This window comes from Juglans microcarpa x Juglans regia, chromosome 3S (genome assembly GCF_004785595.1).
Source record: "Juglans microcarpa x Juglans regia isolate MS1-56 chromosome 3S, Jm3101_v1.0, whole genome shotgun sequence".
Lineage (NCBI taxonomy): Eukaryota > Viridiplantae > Streptophyta > Magnoliopsida > Fagales > Juglandaceae > Juglans > Juglans microcarpa x Juglans regia.
In genome coordinates this window covers 4,180,623-4,200,922 of record NC_054599.1, presented here as the reverse complement: position 1 = coordinate 4,200,922, position 20,300 = coordinate 4,180,623, and the positions used below count along the sequence as shown (strand labels likewise).

Here is a 20,300-nt window from a genome sequence, read left to right as displayed (position 1 = left end):
TATATTTTTTGTTAAAATTTTTTATTTAGTAATCTTATAATATATTTATTAAAAAAATAAAAAATAAAAATAGTTTTGTATGTTAGAAAGCGGTGTGTAGAAATCTTTATTTTTATTTTTGTAATCAAAACAAGGTTTTGATTTTCGTATCGTACTGATTGGATTGGTTGAAATATTTTGTATTGATCATAATTTCAATCAATACCGGTTTATATTTTGACTCATATCAGCCGATATTTTTATCTTTATTTTTTTTTGTCATTTTTTTAAACTGTACGTTTATTTTTTAATCTCTAATTTAGACTAATTTATATATAATTTATATATAATTTATTTATATATAAATTATTTCTAAATAGATATCGAAATATCTTATTTCAGTAACTCCACCGAAACAGTTACGGTAAAGTATTCAAAACATGATTCAGAATTTTGCCTTGTGCCTGCTCCTCGCGTTTAGCACGATATCGGCCGAAACCAGGAAGAAAAAGCAACCCCAGTAAAAAGGAAAATAAAAATCAGATCCATTCTCTCTTTCACCCATCAGATCATATAATGATGATTGCACTTTCGATCATATCGCCATTGTAATAGCTATTTATAATAAGAAATTATTTTTTCCCTAGAAAGCGCGACGATCTAAACCCTAGAAGTAGCATATCTTTATATCTAAACCCTAGTGCTGTAATGTTTTTATTTTTCGGGCGCGTTTTGGAGTCTTGGAGCGGATGAATTGCACATGGGACTGAATCCATGAAAGTTTTTTCTGTCTGAAAGATGTTGCGCCGCCAAAGCATACTTGAATTTATCGGGCAGCATTTATGAGTATCTCAGTTTTTTCTCTTGGCTATAATGAGCATCTCTTTTTCCAACGTTCAACATAGCAGATATTTTTTTGCCCCGGAAATGTGAAAGACAAGTCTGCACAGGCCTTACCTTTCTTACCAGACCTGGTTGTCCCTCCTCAGAACCCCCCCCTCCCCAATCGCGATCCCTCGCCGTCCGATTCACATGCGAAACGCCTTCTGCTGTGTAGCTTCACGTCCTTATCGATCGTATTCACTTGGCGTTTTCTGCCTCATGATATAAGTTGGAGACGGTAAAGCCACCTTCCAATCGCTCGAAGCTTAATAGATATATATATCTCTGTTCGAGAATCCACCACATATACATGGCCTCCCCTTTGTCTACTAGGAGCCATAGCGGCATGAACCAACGGTTCAGTCTCTTGAACCCGAACGCCCAGTCCTTCTGGCCTGAACAGAAGGTAATATTCCCCACAATCATAGGCAGCTTCTCCCACCCTCCACCGCTTCCGCTCCTGCCATCTCCGTTTCAGTCGTGGCAACCGGTAGTTTCCAGATTCTACGACCTTTCCACTTATGGGTATCCTTTAGAATTAGCCGGCCCTTATGGATCGTACGGATCAGTACTCTACGATACTTGCTCACAGCCTCAGCCTGTTTATGAGGTTTCAGATTCTGTTGGCTGTTTCGGGAACGATTGTGAGGTTGAAACGGTGGCGGAGAAGTTGAGGGGTCTCGTGTTGCATGAAACAGCTTTTGGTTGTGGGGCGAAGATGGATAAAAGACCAAGGGGGCGGCTGCTTAGACCGAGATTTTCACGTGGAAAGCCCACTGTGAGTCTCAGAGGGAAATTATGGATGCCCAAGAAGGGGCTAAAAAACTCCGACATGTGCGCGTCCGATGGTAACAGTGTTCGCGGTGTTGGTGTGTCGAGATCGGCAAGCAAGGACATGGACGACCAATTTAAGAGGGGTGCTTCGTATAAGAAGAGCGGTGGTCTTGGTCGCATTATTCCCTTCCCTGGCATGGTGGAAGAAGTCGTAAGCACTGACAGAACCACTGTCATGATCAAGAACATCCCCAACCAGTTTAAGTGGGCTCTTTATCCCTTTCTCTGATCTCTCTCTCGCATGCGGGACCATATATACGCATTTGTTACTTTGGCTAGTTTGCTGATTTTAACTAATTAATTTAGAGCCTGTAATTGTGGGTTCATCCTATTATAAGCTCAGTTTAATTTGCGTCGCTCTTATTTATGATTATGTGTAAACTAGTCTTCCCTAAGTAAAAAGTGAAACGAGTGGATTTGAAGTAGTGAAATGGGGGGAAGTCATTGTTTGGTGGGTTTTTCGGTAGTTCATCTGTTCTTATTTCATTCGTCTACGTATGTCCACCCCATTCACCATCTGTAATTATTTTTTTTGGGGGTGGGGGGGTGGAGGTGTTTATGAACATTTATTCAGAGATATAAGGGTTTCCAGCTTTTGTTCCTTTTGTCTGTGTGCGCGCGCACGTACATGGTCATGATTCATGAGCAGCCTTGTAGCTGCTTTTGTTCCTGGATATCATATGCTATTCTGTTATAAGTTTTGTAAACATCCTCATGTCTTGTATCAATGCGCAGAAGGGATGACCTGATTGCTATACTAGACAAGCATTGTGAGGATGAGAACATTAAATCAGAGTCGCGTACGTGCAAGTCCGCGTACGATTTTGTCTACTTGCCGATGGATTTCATGTATGTTGCTACGCCTTGAGCGATTAGTTCCATTTTGTCCATACAGTTACCTCTTTATCTTCTTTCTTTGTTTCAATTTTGTTGAATGTGTTTTGTAGGAAATCTTGGTATCAGCGTAAGATTTCGAATTTGGGGTACGCTTTTGTGAATTTCACAAACGCTGTTGCTGCGTTCAAATTCTTCAACTCCTTCCACAAACATGTATGGATGGTACCGGAGAACAGCAAAACTTGTGAAGTTACTCTTGCTGAGCTTCAGGTTTGTTATCCATGCATTCTCATCTGTCATCCACAACACAAACTTTGATATAAGCGCTTACCTTGTGGTGGATGCAGGTATTAAGTAATTCATGATCATGTGTTATTTGTATATATGTTTATGCAGGGGAAAGAAGCCCTAATAAACAGTTTCAAGAACCGACTTTTCTGGTGTGACCGTCATTCGTTCCTGCCTGTGGTTTTAGACCCTCCGAGGGACGGTTCGAACGACAGCGTGGCTACTACCGTTGGCGTGCTGGTAGCACGCGTACCCCCGAGACGCCTCAGGAAGTGTTCCTGAAACAGTGGAACGTCCACTTAGCTCCGTCGTTTAGTCTACTCTCTGTTCATGCATAAGTTCTCTAGCAATCGGTACCGAATGCTAGGCTTGGTTAACTGCATGGGGACTGATCTGTGTCGTTTTTTCGGTTTAAGGCTATCTATATATATTATATAGATATAGTTGATCAGGACTTTGGTGTATGTTATATTTTTCGACCGTCTTTTTCATGGGGAGATGATCAGCTTCAGCTTCTGTGTTTTCATTCTCCCCCTGGGAGGAGTGGGGTTTGGTAATGGCCGAATCTTCTGGGGTGAATTGGAAACACGGGTTTAGGTCAATTGTCGACGATGTGGATGTAAATTGATTATGTATGTTTGTTTTAAGGATGATCTCTCTATATGTGGGGACCGACGTTGTATATTTAAAGTCATATGTATGATGTTGAGCTTTGTTTCCAGATTTATGTATCGACTTCTAAATTACTGGTCGATCGATTCTAGTTGTTATCTACAGCAACTATATTTCTTAGACAAGGTTTATAGCATGCGCTATTTTCAAAAGTAGTGTCCCTGGAATCTTGGATATTTGAAGCTGCATTACTCTTCCTATATACATATTTGTTATTGAGTAATGTTACATGCAGTCGCAGAGTGTGCAAATATTCTACAGTTGTTTTGAGAAAGAGAGGTCGATTATTAAAAAATTGATTTTTTTTCATATGGATTTTGTATATATTCACTTTTTTTAAAGTGATTGGACGATGTTATGTATTCTGTGATTATATGTAGTATTATTTTTTATTATTGATGAGAGACAGAAAAAGAAAAGAACTCAATAAAAGTGTCATTGCAATCTCCATGAGCTGCTCCATGTCTTTGAAGGAAATTGCTATTTACTATTTGGAAAATAATTTAGCTGCAAAGTGATTAATCAAAAATAAACCTATAAATTGGTATGGTTTGATATAGTTTGTTAGATTGTAAAGTTATTTTTATTATAAAGTAAATTTAACTAATTTCATGAAATTACATTAGTTTATGAGTTTATTTTGTATAATTTCTTTATGTTTGTAGTATTTTTTACTATTTATACTGCTGACTGTCAGATTATGGGTTTAAACTTTGATCCTGTGTTTGAATTAAATTGAAATTACTCTTTAATACTAGTTGGGTTAAAGTTGTGTATGTATAAGAACAAAGCATGTTAAACTTTGCTTTGTGTATAAGAACAAAGCAGGTTCAGCAAAAGCTTCATGCATATATTGCTTACGGAAAAAGTGAAAAACAAAATCCTTCTTGCTGCAAGCTAGATGCATGCTAGGTATTTGATGGTGATTAGGGGATGTTAATGTCGATATGGTACGCACAAGAACACGAGCTAATTGAGTTGATTGGTGTGTGAAGTGTGAACCTCGGCAACTTGATGGATGACATAAAATCCCCATTTATTATTTTGTTCATGACTCAGGCGCCATTAACCCTTGTGAGTTAACACTCGTTTTATCTTAAGCATAAAGAACATGAGAATCTAGAGGAGGGAATTGACTATAAGTTTGAAATCCTCGAAGCTAACAGCTCCATCTCCGTCTACATCCATGGAAGCAACAATAGCTTGGCAATCCTGCAGAGACAACGTCCCTTCGAGCTGCAGATTTGACATCACCCCGAATAGCTCCTCTCCTGTCAAAACCTCATTCCGATCATCATCGAAAGCTTGGAAAGACCTTAGAAGGAGATTTCCCCAAGAGTCAAGTTCCAAATTCTTCGTGTTAAGCTCCAAGAACTCCTCTATGCTTAGCAACCCATCCTTGTTAGTGTCTCCCTCCAGCATCATTTCGCTTATCTCTTGTTCACTCGGATTGTACCCAAGTGATCCCATGATGCCACCGAGCTCAGGAGCCGTTATTGACCCATCATTGTCCGTGTCGAAAGCTCTGAATGCCTCCGCAAGACTTAAGACATGGCTGAGTGTCTCTGTTTCAACACGCGCAGGGCGAGATTGAGCCATGGATTGGAAGAGCTTTAGAGATGGTGCAGCTAGAGCTTGTGTCTTTATATTCAAGCTCATATCTTGCTATAAATAGGGCGTGCTAAAGGTGCATGGATACTATTATTCTCCTTTGGTCGACATAAAGTTCAAAAAAGTAAAGGTTCTTATGCTCATAAGTTATTCGTTGTTATCATCAATTTGTAGGGAATAATATTATTCTGATTGCAACAGTTGATGTTAACTGCCTTTTAATTCCGGGCTTGGATGATCTAGCTACTTGTTGCATGCATAATTGGCTCAAGTTGTAAATGCCTTGAGCTTGGATATGTTTAGATCTAGGGATCTAAGGTTCATATGTATGAGGTACAAATAATCTTTTAATACCATTGAATTGGGAAATTTTTTTCTTAAATTATCCAAACTGCATTTATAGAAAACTCCTTATTGAGAGTCTGTATACCTCCGAGATTGATTGGATCACTTATTGCCAAGTGCCAATCTAAAAAAAAAAAAAAAAATTGAGTGCACGAGAACATAGCGTTAGAAACCATCAAGATTGACGAAAGATCAAATCATAGCAACTTGGCTCACGAGCATTTGCTGGCCTGTGGTCTGAATGAAAAAAAAAGTGAATCATAAAAATATAGGAGCAGGATAATTAATTTCATTTTCCATTTATCATGAATTAGTTTTAATTTACTTCGATAGGAAATTTCTTAAAGTCTTAAATTAACGAGGAATATATTTTACAATCAAATAAGTAAAAATAGCAATTAATAAAATGTTCAACTTCAATTTATTTGAAGGATCTGATCGTATGGTCTGAATCCTGGAGATGGAAATATATTACAGAGGCATATTTATAGAGTTTGTCAAAATAGATTTTTTTTTTTTAAAGCGGGTCTCAATTTTTTTTAAAGAAAAGCTTGCATAATTTAAATACCTTAAACCGACTTAGAGTATTGGTATTGGCTTAGTTAAATGCTAGAGCATCTTCAAAATTTAAAGAAATATGATTTTGAATGATTTTGAATTAATTGAAACATATACTTTGAATGATTTTGAATTTATTGAAACATATACTTTTAACTAAATTTTAAAGTTGACCTTGATAAAATCAATGATAATGCTCTTAAAATTCACCAATGCAGCTGTCATAGTCGCCATGTACGTCTAGGGACAAATTTTCTAGTCAAATTCGGTAGGAAGAAATTTTTTCAAACTCAATTAAAAAATTGAGGTGTTATTTGAATATATGACAAGTATGTACTTTTTTAATGAAGAGATAAGAAAATGTAAGTAACGTATTAATAAAAAAAAAAAAAAAAAAGAGAAGTAGTACATATATATATAAAGATTATATAAAAATAAATTTATAAATTGACATGATTTTATACGATTTGTTAGATCTATTTTACAAAATAAATAATTTTATAATATAATGTACCATATCAAACTACACTAATTTGTAAGTTTGCTTTTTGTGTAATTTTTTTGAGACTAAAATAATTTATATAAAAAAAAAATGTTTTGTACATGCTTAATAGACATTTAATATATTAATAGATCTTAGTCTTAAATGTTCATGGGTTTAAATGTCTATTTTTTTTAGCACCGCAGTCTTATCGCCAGTTGTTTTTACAGCTTTTTTATTTTTTATTTTTTCATTCATATTTTTTTAATATATTTAAATATTTAAAAAATAAAAAAATTATATCACAACACTTAAAATCACTTTTTATTATCAAGTATTATACTTGAACGATATCATTAGAGCAGCAAATCTTTTTTTTTAGGGTCAACTTAGTGGCATGGTATGGCATATTGTCTGCAAGTATATGGCGTGTACGCATCCCTAAATTATGGTCAACAATAATTAATTGAAGAAACTCTAGAGCTTTCAATCAGATGCAGTTGTTGATTGAGGACCAACTCGACTCTGCCATAACTGGTGGATTTTTCTTTTTTCCTGATGTTCTATCCCTGCTCGGCCACTGTTTTCCTACTGTGTCGGTCTCTTTCAATGGTATGTCCGGTCCCCCGTGAGCCATTCTCATGAGCAGCAACCCGCGCCCAATTCTTGCTGTCGTGGCCCATCAGAACTCATTTCGAATATAAGCCTTATAGATGAGTCCAAGTTCTTTTTCAATCATGGGTCTGTTCTCTCTCTCTCTCTCTCTCTCTCTCTCTCTAGAAATGATCTAATTTTATTTTAAATTTTATAATTTTCGATCGCAAACTGTTTAAATAATTTATTTTATATAGTTGCTTTTAAGTGTGACTTGGTGATAAGATTTAAAACAAAAGGTAGTATTGAATTTGATCCTCACTTTTATTGCTTCTACTCATGTGGTTTTGTTTTTTGTTTTTTAATGATATTATTCATAATTTTTAAAGTGGGTAACGTTTATATTGACTGCATCGTGGTTGGGGCATAACACAATGAGAAATGTCATATACTCACAAAAAATTTATATTAAAATAAATTTATAAATTAACATAGTTTCATACGACAAGTATAACATATAATAATGAGTCACGTTACTTGTGAAATTTATTTGTCACTATCATTTTTCTAACATAAATCATGTATGTACTGTAGTTGTGAAAAGCTAATTGGTATATAAAGATGTAAAACATTATTATATACAGCTGTATGATCTTGTAGACTTATTTTATGTTCATAGTATATTATATACAGCTGTATCGCGTAGACTTATTTTATGTTGGTTTATGAATAGATTATATATTGCATCTCTCGATCGGGACCGAAGAATATTCCTCTAGGTCCAATTTTAAATTATGTGTAGATGAAGATTTTGGCCCCCCAAGTTCTTGGTGAATGATGTATGTCAGCATTTAAGAAAAAGGGATAAACAACGTCTATATAAAAGGTTCAAAACAATTCCAAATAACTTTGGATATTGATGGGGGAATGTATATAATATATAGGAGAAGAGTACAGTACCCTAGCTAGCTTGTCGTTTTTGCCCTATAAACTGGGAGTTTTTTAAAGGGATCAAATTAAGTTTCATGGTTAGGTGGGAAACAGGAGAATCTGATTACCCAAGTTGATACCTGCACACATGAGAATCCTTGACTTAATTTTATATATAATACAGATGAATTGAGAATATTATATTGGCCGGGCTAAAGTTAAGGCCGGGAGGAGGGGCCACGTTGTTGCGCGCGGGGAAACTCTAGAATTATCTTATCCCAAGATGACCTTTCCAAGCGCCAAACAACAAGCTAGCTAGGAGGGCCAAATATATATGGTTGCTCTTTGGCTCACCCTGAAAGCTGCCGACGCTCGCATACCTCTCGGATGCGGCGGTTGCCAAAATAACCTTTTGGTTTACTTGGTCATGCATGCATGAGCTCTCTCTCTCTCTCTCTCTCTCTCTCTCTCACGTTATCAGGTCCACATGTGAGCATCCTTTTCAATAAGACATGCAATATCAATATTATTGTACGTATAAACCAATTAGGCCAGGCTATATTTAAGTTAATTAGCCATGATCTCTATATATATACCGTATACGTATCCATGATTAATATTGCATGATAAACAAAGAATATCATTGATATTTCGCTAATAATATTTATTGGGTTTCGTTAATAACAAATTTATTGGATCGGTAAATAAGTTGATCTTGAATATGCACTCCAAACCAAGATATTTCCTGAGCTTCAGCCATTTAACTTTACTCGTTGAATATTCAACGTACACCACAGATCTGAGGTGGGACATGAGTTTGGGCAGTCATTCATGGGAAGCCCCACTACTACATGATGAGGTTTAGATGAGAGAGAAGCAGCATCACGTTAGATGGAACCATTCGATCGATTAGATTCCCAAGCTAGCTAGCTACTTGACACATGAGATCACATGACTCCCAAGTATATTTGACAATAAACAATGAAATTATTACCTTTTATAAAATATCGTACTCAACATGAAACCCCCCATTGGATCACAAATTCTACAAAGGTTAGAACTTAAGCTTTCCTTAGTTAAAGATAAACGATAGAAAAGCTGCCTTAAAACAGACAATTTAATCCAAAAAAGAATGCAGGATTTACATGCAGTATATACAACCTCGCCTTACCTCATCATGATGACCTTCTGAACTTCTTTCTCCAATATCGTTTAAAAGAGCAGCAACGAATTCTTGATATCATAATTCATCTTCTCCAAGTTTGGCTGCACGGCGAACTGAATCATCGGCGGGGGCCCACATGCCAACGCCAAAGTATCCTCTGTTCCTTCTGGGATGTGCTCACGCAGAATACTCTCCGTGATAAATCCAACACTGTACTGCCACCCTTCCTTTATAGATTCTTGGACCACGTACCACACCTTTAATCTGTCATATTTCTCAGACCAAGCATCAAGCTCTTCTCTAAGCAAGATATCATCTTCGGTGCGGTTCGCGTAGACCACATACATTTCTGTCTCGTCCTGTGGGTCCTTTAGAATCGCCTGAACCACTTGATATATGGGTGTGATCCCTGTCCCACCCGCTACCATGGCTAGCTTCTTGGCAGACTTATGTTTTCCATGTACTAAAAAGTTGCCGCGGCCAGTATATTCTATGTGACCCAATGGACCCTTCACATCTAGAACCGAACCTAGAGGAAGTGCGTCTAGGTACTGTGACATGAGCCCTCCATTAGGGAACTTTGGATGCACGTTTTTGAAGTAAATCTTAACCACCAGATCAAAGTACCCGACTACATCGACGGTGCTCGCTGGAGTGTAAGCCCGCATGCACAGCTTCTCGTCTATGGTTGCGCACAAAAATATATGCTTCCCTACCGGTAAACCCAATACCTGGTCATCGGATGGCAATCCAAACCGGAAGAGCCGTACGTCATGGGATATTGATCTTTTATCCACGAGCTTGCATTGGATTTTCTCACGCGGGACGAGCGCCACACTTCTTAGTGGCGCAGTCTCTTTGATGGGAGCAAGGTGGGATGTGTTCGACGCGCCATGCACTGAGCTGTTGGGCGAAGAGGTGTTCGAGTCGTAAGCATAGCCCGTCGTGATCAGCTCGCCTATTCGATACTCCTCGAGCAATTTCTTGGCCTTGTCTGAATGAATTGCGTCAAACTCTTCGGTACAGTCAGTACCGGCATTGATGAGAATGCTGTCGGTACCACCGGGGTGATCATTGAGGAACCGAGTACAATCATAGATGTGGCCGTGGACAATGATCCAAGCTGAATCGGCCGAGCTGTGCTTTTTTACCTCAGACATTGGGTACAAGTTTGAGGAAGTGTTCATGAAGGGTGATGAGACACTCTTCTTGAGGGATGGGTTTGCTTCGGATGATTTCTCGAGGTGCTTTTCTTTGGCCATCCATCCACCGGACTGGTTTCCGGGAAGAGTTGGGTGCTCAAACACGATTCCAATCTCCCCCTTGTGTGGCTTGCACACATTTGTTTTTACCCGGAACCAGCAGTTGTTCATCATTCCCTGTTCATTAACGGAATACGAGTATAAATTATCAGTATACAACGAAGGCCTCTAGTAAAACCAAGCGGCATCTACGCTGATAGGCGTTGAAATGCATGGAAAATTAGTGACATGATAGTTCAATAGTTTCTCCTCTCTACAATGCAACCGATATCTCGACTATCTATAATCTTGTCTCGTTGTTATTATGATTGCACCAACTTTTAAGCTGAGTTGCTAGCATTCTCACCTGGAAATATAAAAATAAAAAATATGGTCGGCCTAGAATCATTCACCAACAACGAATGAATGAAGGGTAAGAGACCCTAGATACGTGAAGCTTTTTTTTTTCTCTTTCAATAGTTCGGTAGGGTCCCAATATTGCAGTGATAGTGATATATTTGTTGGTTTGACAAAGCACAGAAACTCCACTCTTGTAGAGGCGGCAAGCAGGACGGATCCAATGTGATGGAATCAACGGTACTCGATCACACTACTTTTCACGCAACCATTTGTAGAAAATTTATCAGAAGACCGGCCGACAACATCAAACTAACCACTGGATCTCCAATCAAGGCAAAAATAAAAAAAATGGACCACTAAGAAGTGACAAGAATTTATGAGCGGCTCAAAGCAAAGGTAAGTCAGAGAGAAAGGTATGGACGCACCATGACATTCCAAATGAGCTTCTCGGGCTGAGTGTTAAGGGCCTCATCCCAGGCTCGAACAGCAATCTCCTTGGTTCCAAGCAGGTCCAGCACCTCCACCTCCAACGACCAGAAGCACCAGCACCAATATTTGCCGTACTTGTTCGGCTTCTCCTGGTGGTCCAACGCGCACACCCACCATGTCTCTCCACCGTCTGTAGTGACCTCGACACGAGTCACTTTTCTCCCACCTCCTGGGTACGAATAAAATAAGAGAAATAATTAAATATTCCTGCTCAAAGCTCTCTCTATTCAAAGACAAAGAAGGTAGACTTTTTTTATCAGGGTTAATTTATTACCCCGCCCCTGGTTTTAGATACTAACCAACATAAAAAAACAACGTTCCAAAAAACAATAATTATTAATAATTCCAAGTTCCGAGGAAACGGATGCAAAAGCCAAGTCTCTAGACAAAACAGATTCTCTTAGAAAAAGCGATGAGATCACAGAATATTTTGATAAAGAATGATAAATACAGTACTTTAATAATTTGTAAAATAATTTATAAAATTAATATTATTTCATAAAAATATTTTTATTTTATAACATATATTGTGAAATATATTATAAAATATCATTATTCTATTTTTATATGCCACTCAATGATAATACAAGACCTGACCCATGCACGCGAGCAAAGCTACAGTCTTAAGGGTAAACAAAAGAGTTGGTTAAGATATTATAGGATCAAGAACTCACCGGAATATGCATAGCCCCTCAAAGTGTATGGCCTCTGCGTTGTCCACGAGTTTATCGGCAAGATCTCCTCGTGGCATGGCGTCGTCATCACAGAGTTTATGTTCAGCTCGTTAATAATGTACTCAGGCTTATACCACCAAGCTGCACAAACCCCAAATCATTTCACTTCTTGCCATTTCAAGATAAATTCCTAAAACTCACACGCGAAATTTGACTCACACGCTTCAATTGAAAAGCGTTTAGGAGAAATGGAAAGAAGATAAGCATATACAAATAAAGGCTGTTTTCATTCCATGCTTTGAAAAAACTCGGTCAGAATCGTGCGCAAAAAGAGAGGCAAGGCACCTTCGGCGTTCGCTAGCTCTGCGTCAACGTGTGAAGGAAGTACTCTGTTGTCGTTGAAATGGTAGTAACTATCGGATTCTCGGGTCGTCACAATAATCCGCTTCAGCCATTTCACCATTCGCCCGCCTATGAATCCCGGAACGATCATCCTCACTGGGAATCCGTGGTCCGGCGTCAAATGCGCACCGTTTTGCATGTACGCCAACATGATGTCCCGAGACGGATCCATGGCGATCTCGTACTTGATACTGGTCCCGTAGTTGGACCCACCGCCACCTGGCAATTCCTCAACCCCTTCGAAGCACACATTGAGTGCCCCGCGTTTGCGGCTCAAGATCCCACACCGCTTGAGCACATGGCGTAAAAGTACACCTCGCCACACCGAAGTGGAGATCCCTGCGGCGCCCCAGTTGAAACCGATGGTCTTCTTCACCATGTTCTGCTCTTTCCGTCTGTTTCCAGCGCAGACCAGCGTGACCGGGAATTTCCGGCTCTTGAACTCAGTGACGAGTTCGTCCATGGTGAACCGGCCAGGTCGCTTGACGAATCCGCAGACCTCGATGGTCCAGTCGTCCCACCTGGCCTTGGGCACCGTCCCGTGGTTGCGCACGTAGTGGAGTGGCACCGGGGTGATGAACCCGTGGTGCATAAGCCTGGTCAGTGGCGGTTCCGAGTTGAAGGGGTGCTTCCCGGTGAGCCGGACCATGGCGGGGTTGCGCTCCACCCAACTATCGGCCGTCGCCGCGTCTTGTGGGTCCAAGGTCGACTGCTCCAATTCGCTGTTACCTTTCTCTACCAATTCTCTGAAATCGTTCGCATCTTCATCCTCGCTCGAAGAGTCTTCTGCCGTCACGACAGTCGAGTCGACAGACCGGTAGTTGTTGAGACCCGATTTGAAGGTAAGAACAACGTCGTTAACGGTGGGTTGGAGAGGTGTAAACCGGCGGTTGTCTACGGAGGTTCCCATGAAGAGAAAGAGAAAGGAAAAAGTTGATATTTTATATGAAGATCAAAAGTGAGACGCTTTCTAGGAACTACTTCCTCTCCGAGTTTGCATTGTAAGAGGAAGGAGCTAATGGCAGAGATATATATAGTGGTCGTGAGGGGGATGCGTGGCACCTAAAACAAAAGGGCCCACCTACAGAGAAGAGACGATTAGGTCCCATTGACAGCATGCAATTTGCTGCCTCAGAGATAGCCAGCTGGGCGGGGTAATTAGGATGCCTTGCTTTTTTTTTTTTTTAAAACTAATTAATTTATCCCACACATAATTTATATATCACAAAAAAATAAAAAATAAAAAATAAAAAATAAAAAAATTATATGTAATGTGTGGTCTAATTGATGTCAACTATTATTTTATTTTTTTCGTCCCTTTCCAAATTGCCTACGTACGTTATTATTGGCAGGATGGAGAGACAATGGGACTGGGGAGTCGGCTATGTACAAGAGGGATTACTGTTCGATTGCTACGTTGAATTTGAGTCACGACTGGCTACGAATATATTAAACAAACTAAATACAAGCTGTTTTTGTAAAAAAATGAATTTTATTTTTAAACAAATTATTATTTATAATTAAAATTTATATTTTTATAAAAAATTTGTATAAAATTTGTTTATTTAAAATTTATATGTAGTATTGCTCACATATATATATATATATATATATTTATATCCACGCACTTATAAAAAGGACAAATTAGAGATATTAAATATAGAAGAATGCTACTCATCATTCTATGCTACACACTTTACATATTTTAAAATTTTTATTTTATTTTATTTTATTCTTACTAAATTAAATAAATTTTTCTACTAATTAATCTATACATTATAAGCATAGGCAGCTTCGGGTTGGAAATGGTACTGCTTCTAATAATATTGACGAAGAAAATAGACGATCGTCTTATACTAGTGTTTACAGTGAACTCCATGGTGTGAAATGCGTCATTCTAAACCTGATCTCTTCATTGGCCAAAAATAATTTTACAATCTAACATACCATATCAATCAATGTCAGTTTATATATCTATATAATCTATTTATAATTAAAACATTTTTCTATCTTATAATTACGTATACTTGGATATTCATTGGCCAATATATAATAAGATTCTCTGATCCAGAGGATATGCAGAAAAGGCATGAGTCAGGAATAAATACTGATCCGATCGATCTCAATATATATAGTGTAATTCTATATATATATAACCACATTCGTAAATGTCACGTAATCGCTTTGAAAAGAGTGGAGTCTACTATTTAAAAATTAATTTTTTTATGTGGATCCCATATTTTATTCATTTTTTTCAAAGCAATTATGCGGCAGTTACACAATTCACGGTTACATATATCTTTTCTCATATATATATATATATACACACACATGAAAGATTTTCATAGAATTTTATAACAACGTTTCACCAATATTTGATCATCACCATCTCAATGGATCGAATAAATAATATGTATTCTCATATTCTTGCTTACATTCGTAAACTCTTATCAGTTATCACAAGTAATATATACCTCTACACAAATCGTTGTTACATTAGACTAAAAACATATCATTCTGCATTCACGGTTGAAAATTTCAATGACGACCTGCGAATACGAATATATTGCACGCCACTCCTATTGAAAAATTCAATTATAGTAATTAAGTTGATCGTAAACCAGCGTCAAGTGGTAATTTGATTAATTATGGGAGATCAAAGATATAATTAATCCAATTAATTAATTCCAATATATGTAATAATCAATTCTAACGTGTACTGAAAAAATCCCACATAATTTAATTATGGAGATCACATGCTCGTATCCAAATTAAGGTTCATAATTATAAGAAATTGATCATCATGTTCAATGTACGTAGGTGTATATATATATATATATATATATATATATATATATAGGATCAATCTAGGTTCTTTAAAATACTAACTAATTAGCTAGCTGAGATTAAACAGTTTTTTGTTCACCTTGAAGTTCTGAACATTTGATTGGCATCAACATCTGAACGTGCAAATTAACTAGATCTAAAAAACTCTGCATTTGTTTAAAAGCTAATAAATATTATATAGCACGCACCTCAACTTAGCTAGGTTTCTTAATTAATTAAGGTTTCACAAGTACTAGTACTCTTAAGATTGTGGTGAAACAATCTTAAATGAAGAGAAGAAAATTTATTGGATGAGTTGGAAGAAGATGTGTGAAACAAAAAAGAAAGGTGGGATGGGATTCAAGGATTTGAGGATCTTTGATGATGCTCTTTTGGCCAAGCAGGGATGGCGAATAATGTCAAATACAGACTCGTTGCTACACAATTTGTTTAGGCTAAATATTTTTCAAATAACTATTTTGGAAAGCAATCATTCCTTTGTTTGGAGAGGAATTTGGGGCACAATTTCAAAGCTGAAGGAAGGGTGCAGATGGAGCAATACAGTATAGCTCATACTCTTGCCAAGCTTGGTTTGAGTGTCTCGAAAATTAGTTTATGGTGGAGTTCTTACCCGGATGTAATTGCTAATTTCCTTTGGCTTGATTATTCTTTGTAATTTGTTTTATTATATGAATGAAGATTGGTTTTCTATAAAAAAAGAAAAAAAGACCAACATATGAGAAAACAGAATGTCAAAATTCTTAATATTTGTGAATAACATCATGCGGTGTTTTTTAATACATAAGAATTGCAATTTTTCTAAGGTTGGCAATATATGACACAATCTGTGAACCCGACATGAACACGATATAAAATGAGCAGGTTTGGCTTTAATATAAATGTGTTTGTGTCAAAAAAGGTTATAACCCGATAAGACACGGTTCACAAACAAGTCGACCTACGAAACACCAATCAATTAACCTATATAACATGAATAAGTTCTATTTTTAAATTTTATAAATGTTCTAGTTTTATATGTATTTTCTGTTGTTGGGAATATGTGATATTAATAGTATTTGATTATGTTATATCTCAAACTATTATTTTTTTGTTAACATGTAATTTTATTTTATGAAAATATAATTAGCTTTCTTATATATTATTGGTTTGAATATTGATAATAAATATTTTATCATGAATCCAGTTGCAATTGTGAATTATATATATAGTTATCATTGTATTATATTTGAAATTATATTAATTGTGTTAAAAAATAAATATGTAGGTCAATTCAACACATTTATATGAAATAAATTGAAGCAAATTAAATGGGTTGTGCCCAAGTTAACCCAATAAAACTTAATTACTAAATGGATTAAGCAAATCGTGTTATGTGGCTCGTTAATTAAACGGGTCAAGTTTGAGTTGTCACATATAATCTAATACTCATGACTTCATGTGACACAAATACAACCTGAAAACATAAATTGCCACCCCTAGTTTCTCCGCTCTACGTGCAAAGTTAAATCAAAGTTTTGTAGGGGTAAAATGTGCATATGCCATCTAGAAGGCTAAATCATAACGAAAATTTCACTGCAATCTCTGGGTCATCTTCAAACTCGTATATGTATATGTTAGATCCAAACTTATATAGCCTCAAATATATAATATATTAGACTCAAACTTATAGCATCATATAATTAAGATGATCAATCTACGTTTTTTAAACATATAACGCTTTATAATTAACAACAATCCATCGATCTTGTCAATTCAATCTTATGAATTATTAATACTATTCATCTTACATTTTATTATTGTCCATCACACTTTACTTTATTGATGTGATATATTTTAAATAATTTTATATTTGCATCAATTACTTAATTTAATTAGGCGATAGACACTTTAAAATAAAGCATATACGAAGAACATCAATATATATAATTTCTCATGTAAATTATAATAAAAAATAAAATATTTAGTACTCCCCATGCAAAAACCTTTTCGAATAATGTTCTCTCCTAATTAAGGACTTAATATATAACCTTGGCAATAATTAGTAGCTCATGAAGATATATATATACACATGATCTTCATAAGATGTATATCTCACTTGACTTACTTTTGGCTTATACACCACTTTATATCATGTGTATTTTAACCTAGCTAGTACGTATAATATATTTAGGGCGCATGCAACAATATAAATATATATGTGTGTGGGTGGGTGGGTGTTTGATTCGGTTTGAGGTTTTAAAACAGTACTAAAATGCGACCAAAATACAATCAAATGGAAACCTAAGGTCATAAATAAAAGTAGATGATATATATGGATGTATAGTACTAAGTATTCCAATCAATTTAGGCAACGAGAGCTAAGCTAGCGTGGCTAATTCCCACTACCACAATAGGGGCTTTTAATTATAATTAATGGGCTATTGGATAATTATTACTTATATATAAGGCTTGTCGCGACTAGTTTTTCTTTTAGAGACAAGTGATTAGAGATTATTTATTATATTTTATTTATAAATTTATTATTTAATGTCGTATTATGAGATGATAAAAAAATGATAAAAAAATAAATAATGAATAGATATTTTTATTTATTTATTATATAGATAATTAATCCATATGAAAGATTTCCCACCATCCCCTGAATGCAAAATATATAGTTATATATGCATGAGATGGTCTGATCAGAGAATTAATTACTACTTATAAGTACCGGACAAAGTAGAATTAAATAAGCAGAAAAGGACAGCAAGCGGGTAAAAGATCAAGTTGAATCAAATTGAGAGTACTGCAAATTGGTGGGTGGGTGGAGGGACACAGACAAAATTCGGGCGAAACCTGCGAAGTGCCGCATGGGAGCCTCCAATGGTCAATGACCCAAAAAAAAGCATGGGGCTGCTACGTACAAGACCAATTAGCTATAAAAAAGAAAGTGGAAATCAGGAGAGGATTAGAGGAGAGAGAGCAAGGGTCAGAAAACTCAACAACTGGGGTTAGGGTTATGGCTAGTTAGGGTTAGGGACGCCATATCTGCACTTGGCTCTTCGTTGAACCCTGGAGCCACCTTTGATTTTTCTCTGCTACTTGACAAAAGAAAGAGAGAAAAAAAAAACTATGGTCGATTTTCAAAGTTCAATAAGGTCCACAGATTTGAATTGAAGGCAGTTTTTGACAGATTTTTTTTATTTAATTCCCAGTTAAAACCTGTTCCTCACATGAGTGATCTATGATCATCGAAAAATAGGCTCGAAAATCTGATCCAACAATGTGTTGTTGAAGTGACTCTGGAGCACTATTTAGATGTTAAACTAAATTGAGTTAAGATAATAAAATATTATTAAAATATTATTTTTTAATATTATTATTGTTTTAAAATTTAAAAAAATTAAATTATTTATTATATTTTATATTAAAATTTAAAAAAATTGTAATGATAAATTAAAATGAATTAAAATGATTTTGAAATCCAAATTTACCATAATTGATCGAAAAGAAGTTTTATATGTATGTAAAGATAATTATAAAAAGAAATTTGATAGGTAAAACTTAAAAAAGGTTGATGTGATTTGGATAATGAGTTGATATTTAAAATGAGATGAATTGAGATAAAAGTTAAAATTAAATAAAATATTATTAAAATATTAATTTTTAATATTATTATTATTCTGAGATTTAAAAATGTTGAATTGTTTATTATATTTTATGTAAAAATTTAAAAAATTATAAATTATAATAATTAAATAAGATGAGATAAAATCAACCCTCAATCCAAATGGAGAATTAACTACTTTACAAACCAAAATCAAAATCAAAACGAGTCTCGATCAAAACATTTTTCAGATCATCAGTCTAGCGAACTTCACCTTAGAATAAATGATGATTTATAAACGTTAATAATTAATATCAAACAAATGTGCAATTTTTTATTTTTTATTTTTTTGTATACGCCTAAGTTTGGAAATATGATTTTAAAGTTTAAGAAAAACTTAAATACAATTGCAGAAATAATAAAAAAAATAAAAATGTTTTACCAAAAAAAGTAATTTAATTAATTAATATCAAACAAATGTGCAATTTTTTTTTTTGTATACGCCTAAATAATTAATAATTAATTATTACTTTTTTGTGTTTAATTAATTTAAATAATGTTTTCGTGCATGTGTACCACAAAAACAGCATCGATCTTATTTTGACCCTGTGGCTCAAGTTTGCTCAGCTCTTGTGCTGGTTTATGAATTCTACCCATGATATGAAACTGATCAAAAGATTAGATATTATGATGTCGACCTAGCTAACTAGCTACAAATTCTCATCGATATTTGATGAATCGTAAAAATTCTGAAGCCCACCAAACACATGACAGTCATTGTATCAGATCATGACTCCGATTCGTTGAAACACTAATATATTTATATATATATAAACAAAGCCTTGGTTTCAAATCCAATGCAATCATTTTTACCATTTTTATATGGAAAATGATTTATATATAATATTTTTTACAATAATTTATATAATTATATTTTAAATAAGAAATATTTTTATAAAATATTTATAAAAGTCACATAATTTTATAAAAATATTTTTATTTTATAATATTATTATATAATATATTGTAAAATGCGTGAAGTACTAGTTTATCTCCTCTCTCTCTCTCTATATATATTAATGCTTAGTACTTTTTTTTTGAAGGATTTATGCTCTCCTGGATTCACGCAACCTGCACAGATATTTTTGGTCGGATAGGTTCACCTTTTCCATTTAAAATCCCCAATAAAATCTTCCTGAAATCGATAGAACTAATTTCTTTTGTATTCAACAATGATCTCAGCAGCCCTTAAAAATAAATAAATAAATAAAACCAACAACGACAACAATCCCCGCTCTGCAAACAACACAATTTCACTGATTAACTCAATAAAAATTCAATTTTTGGATGTGTCGTGTAACGTGTCATGATAATTTGGAGGCATGCTAAGTGCCTTATTATTTTTTAATATTAGATTTTTTTTTTTAAAAAAAATAAGGCACAAAAGTTACATATTTTAAAACTGTATCTAGTAAAAAAAAGTATTATCTAATATTAAAAAAATAAATTTTTTCTAGATTTTTTA

At 35.3% G+C, this 20,300-nt stretch overlaps 3 protein-coding genes across 3 annotated transcripts; 1 reads left to right on the top strand and 2 right to left on the bottom strand.

Moving 5' to 3' along the window:
- The first annotated feature begins 1,171 nt into the window (after window positions 1-1,171).
- Window positions 1,172-3,102, top strand: LOC121257884. The gene is made up of 4 exons (XM_041159139.1): window positions 1,172-1,899; window positions 2,431-2,544; window positions 2,643-2,802; window positions 2,929-3,102. Exons 1-4 carry the CDS (start codon window positions 1,172-1,174, stop codon window positions 3,100-3,102), a joined length of 1,176 nt encoding a protein of 391 aa, XP_041015073.1.
- Window positions 3,103-4,513: 1,411 nt separating this feature from the next.
- Window positions 4,514-5,168, bottom strand: LOC121258506 (probable calcium-binding protein CML29). The gene has a single exon (XM_041160035.1). It carries the CDS (start codon window positions 5,149-5,151, stop codon window positions 4,612-4,614), a length of 540 nt encoding a protein of 179 aa, XP_041015969.1. The 5' UTR covers window positions 5,152-5,168; the 3' UTR covers window positions 4,514-4,611.
- Window positions 5,169-8,986: 3,818 nt separating this feature from the next.
- LOC121258505 (nitrate reductase [NAD(P)H]-like) lies at window positions 8,987-13,357 on the bottom strand. The gene is made up of 4 exons (XM_041160034.1): window positions 12,286-13,357; window positions 11,941-12,081; window positions 11,203-11,435; window positions 8,987-10,555 (listed from the first exon to the last, which is right to left on the bottom strand). The coding sequence occupies exons 1-4, from the start codon at window positions 13,250-13,252 to the stop codon at window positions 9,224-9,226; spliced, it is 2,673 nt and encodes an 890-aa protein (XP_041015968.1). The 5' UTR covers window positions 13,253-13,357; the 3' UTR covers window positions 8,987-9,223.
- Window positions 13,358-20,300: the final 6,943 nt, after the last annotated feature.